Source organism: Mizuhopecten yessoensis, unplaced genomic scaffold (genome assembly GCF_002113885.1).
Source record: "Mizuhopecten yessoensis strain PY_sf001 unplaced genomic scaffold, ASM211388v2 scaffold716327, whole genome shotgun sequence".
NCBI classification, from domain to species: Eukaryota; Metazoa; Mollusca; class Bivalvia; order Pectinida; family Pectinidae; genus Mizuhopecten; species Mizuhopecten yessoensis.
Window position 1 is genome coordinate 181,432 of NW_018480061.1, and position 3,586 is coordinate 185,017.

At 35.6% G+C, this 3,586-nt stretch overlaps 1 protein-coding gene across 1 annotated transcript in view; it reads right to left on the bottom strand.

Moving 5' to 3' along the window:
* LOC110443114 overlaps positions 1 to 1,396 on the bottom strand; it is a 3,329-nt gene extending 1,933 nt beyond the window's left edge. The window contains exon 1 of the mRNA XM_021487116.1: positions 1,293 to 1,396. Within this exon, the coding sequence (XP_021342791.1) occupies positions 1,293 to 1,396 (104 nt within the window). The remainder of the gene's footprint in view (positions 1 to 1,292) is intronic.
* Positions 1,397 to 3,586: the final 2,190 nt, after the last annotated feature.

The window sequence follows — 3,586 nt, forward strand, 5'->3', positions numbered from 1 at the left end:
TATTTAAGCAGTCATAGCAAAATATTCTCATTAAATATTATATTGCACTAAAAATATTTCCCTCGCAAACTTTGTTGGCTCCATCTGTTGAAACTACCAGCAAAATATTATTATAAGATTCTATGCTTTTTGATTCTTCTTCAGAAGTTGCTTGACATATTTTTCCCTGTGACTTTGTAAGTAGGTCAATGTCATTTTCCTTCTCAAATTGGTAAGCTCTATTCCAAAAGCTACCAGCCAAATCTTATGAATCCATTCCTGTTAGTTCTTAAGAACAAATCCATTAAAATGTTGTTGACCTCTGTGACCTTGAAAGTAGGTCAAGGTCACTTTCATTCGCAAACTTTGTTGGGCTCTTTCCCAGGAAATGACCAGCCGAATATTAAGGTTCTATACCTTTTAGTTTTTCAGAAGAAGTCGTTTAAAGTTTTTGACATATTTGACCACTGTGACCTTGAAAGTAGGTCAAACTAATTTTCTTCCTCAAACTTTGTTGGGCTCTATCCCAGGAAGCCACCAGCCATATATAAAGATTCTATACCTTCCAGTTCTTCAGAAGAAGTCATTTGAAGCTTTTGAAACATTTGACCCCTGTGACCTTGAAGGTAGGTCAAGGTAATTTTCGTTCTCAAACTTTGTTGGGCTCCATCCCATGAACCAATCGGCCAAATATGAAGATTCTATACCTTTTAGTTCTTTGAAAGAAGTCGTTTGAAGTTTTTGACATATTTGACCCCTGTGACCTTGAAATCAGGTCAAGGTCATTTTCGTTCTCAAACTTTGTAGGGCTCCTACCAACAAAGCTTTCAGCCAAATATCATGACTTTAGGCCTGTCCGTTCTTCAGAAGAAGTTGTTTAAAGGAAAAGTTGACGGACGAGGACGGACGGACGACGCGCCACGGCATAAGCTCACTTGGCACTTTGTGCCAGGTGAGCTAAAAAGGGGGTTAAGATAATAAAAGAGATAAGGAATATATGATTCATTTTGAATGACTACGAATAACTTGTTTAAAATATGTATATGGTAGTTTGATATTTGTTTGTTGGGAGATTTAATGCATTTTTTGCTTCACTGTCAACAAATTCGTTGCCTTTAATTCCGACATGGCTCGGAATCATATAGTAAAGTTATTTTTGACTTTTTTAAAATACGAGATATTCGAAGAGCAAGGGTTTTGTAAGAGTGTGTTTTTAGGATCTCGTAACTGTAAACTCTGTAGGACAGATAGATAGTCTGAACAAATGACTGCCTTTTTAATGCGGTGTTCATTGATATGGTCGAGGGCCAAACCAATGACGCATGCTTCGCCAGAAAAGATGGAGGGTGTCTGGTAGTCGAACTGAAGTGCAAGAATTAGCAGTGCTGCAGGCTGTTTCCACTTTCTCTGGAACCATCGGTGTAAAGTTGTGTTTGAGAAGGGTAATTCGAAATGTATTCCCGAAAGGAGGATTTGTGTTCTTCAGGCATAACACTTCATTTCCCTCGCTCATGTAATGTAAAGTTAAAATCAGGGATTGGAATGGTCCACGGAGGAACATCAGATATGTTAAATTCAGCTATGTCAGTCAACGTTGTGTTGAATTTTTGCAGGAAATTTGAAATTCACATCCAAATGTAGGCAGAAGTTTTGCATAAAGATGCTTTGATATTTTGGGTTGAATACAGGATTTTTAGGGTTTGATTTTAATTAAGGATGTACAACTCCGAGAAGTCAAAAACTTTCCCGTATTAAACTTTTTTTCTTATATTGATTTTTGGAAAAAGGATATAATGGGATAGTAGAAAATGCAAAAACAAATATATGTCGTGTGTTCGTTTTTTTGCTATGATCGGTCAAAGATACCAATTTAACACAAAAGGTTTTTTTAGGTTAATTTTAGGGTTTTGAACATTTGCAGAACAAATTCATACAATTTCTTCCAAGTGTGTTATCAGATATGTATGAATGTTTGTAGAATTGATAAAAATATTATTTTCTTTTAAATTATGGAAGTAAAATTTCTTAATCTTATTCATTTGATCAGAAATGCGATTTTAGTTACCCCATTTAATGAAAAATGCAATTTTTTTCACCATTTTTTGCAGATTAAACGCTTGATATAAAAAATATCCTGTATTAAACTTTTTTTGGTATTCAATGAATCAAAAGAAAATGTGTTTCTCTTTCTAAAACAGCCACAAAAATGGGGGTTCGGTGTGCTTCTTTTTTTGTCGCATTATTATTTGTGTTATTTTTCACCTTTTTCGTTGTCAAAAATCAAGTGCTTCAGTTACCCTAATATGTAAAAACAAGAGGCCCAAGAGGGCCTGTATCGCTCACCTGAATATTTAAGCAGTCATAGCAAAATATTCTCATTAAATATTATATTGCACTAAAAATATTTCCCTCGCAAACTTTGTTGGCTCCATCTGTTAAAACTACGAGCAAAATATTATTATAAGATTCTATGCTTTTTGATTCTTCTTCAGAAGTTGCTCGACATATTTTTCCCTGTGACCTTGTAAGTAGGCCATCAATCATATATAAAGATTCTATACCTTCAAGTTCTTCAGAAGAAGTCGTTTGAAGCATTTGACATATTTGACCCCTGTGACCTTGAAAGAAGGTCAAACTAATTTTCATTCTCAAACTTTGTTGGACTCTATCCAAGGAAGCCACCAGCCAAATATAAAGATTCTATACCTTTCAGTTCTTCAGGAGAAGTAGTTGGAAGCATTTGACATATTTGACCCCTGTGACCTTGAAAGTATGTCAAACTAATTTTCATTCTTAAACTTTGTTGGGCACTATCCCAGGAAGCTACCAGCCAAATATAAAGATTCTATACCTTTCAGTTCTTCAGAAGAAGTCGTTTGAAGTTTTTGACATATTTGACCCCTGTGACCTTGAAAGGATGTCAAACTAATTTTCATTCTTAAACTTTGTTGGGCACTATCCCAGGAAGCTACCAGCCAAATATAAAGATTCTATACCTTTCAGTTCTTCAAAAGAAGTCGTTTGAAGTGTTTGACACATTTGACCCTTATGACCTTGAAAGTAGGTCAAGGTAATTTTCATTCTCTAACTTTGTTGAGCTCCATCCCTGGAAGCCATCAGCCAAATATGAAGATTCTATACCTTTAAGTTATTCAGAAGAATTCGTTTGAAGTGTCCGACACATTTGACTCCTGTGACCTTGAAAGAAGGTCAAGGTCATTTTCATTCTCAAACTTTGTCAGGCTCTATCCGAGGAGGCCATCAATGAAAAATAAAGATTCTATACCTTTCAGTTCTTCAGAAGAAGTCTTTTGAAGCTTTTGACATATATGACCCCTGTGACCTTGAAAGTAGGTCAAACTAGTTTTCATTCTCAAACTTTGTAGGGCTCTATCCTAGCAAGCCACCAGCCAAATATAAAGATTATATACCTTTCAGTTCTTCAGAAGAAGTTGTTTGAAGTGTTTGACACATTTGACCCCTGTAACCTTGAAAGTAGGTCAAGGTAATTTTCATTCTCAAACTTTGTTGGGCTCCATCCCAGGAAGCCATCAGCCAAATATGAAGATTCTATACCTTTTAATTCTTCAGAAGAAGTCGTTTGAAG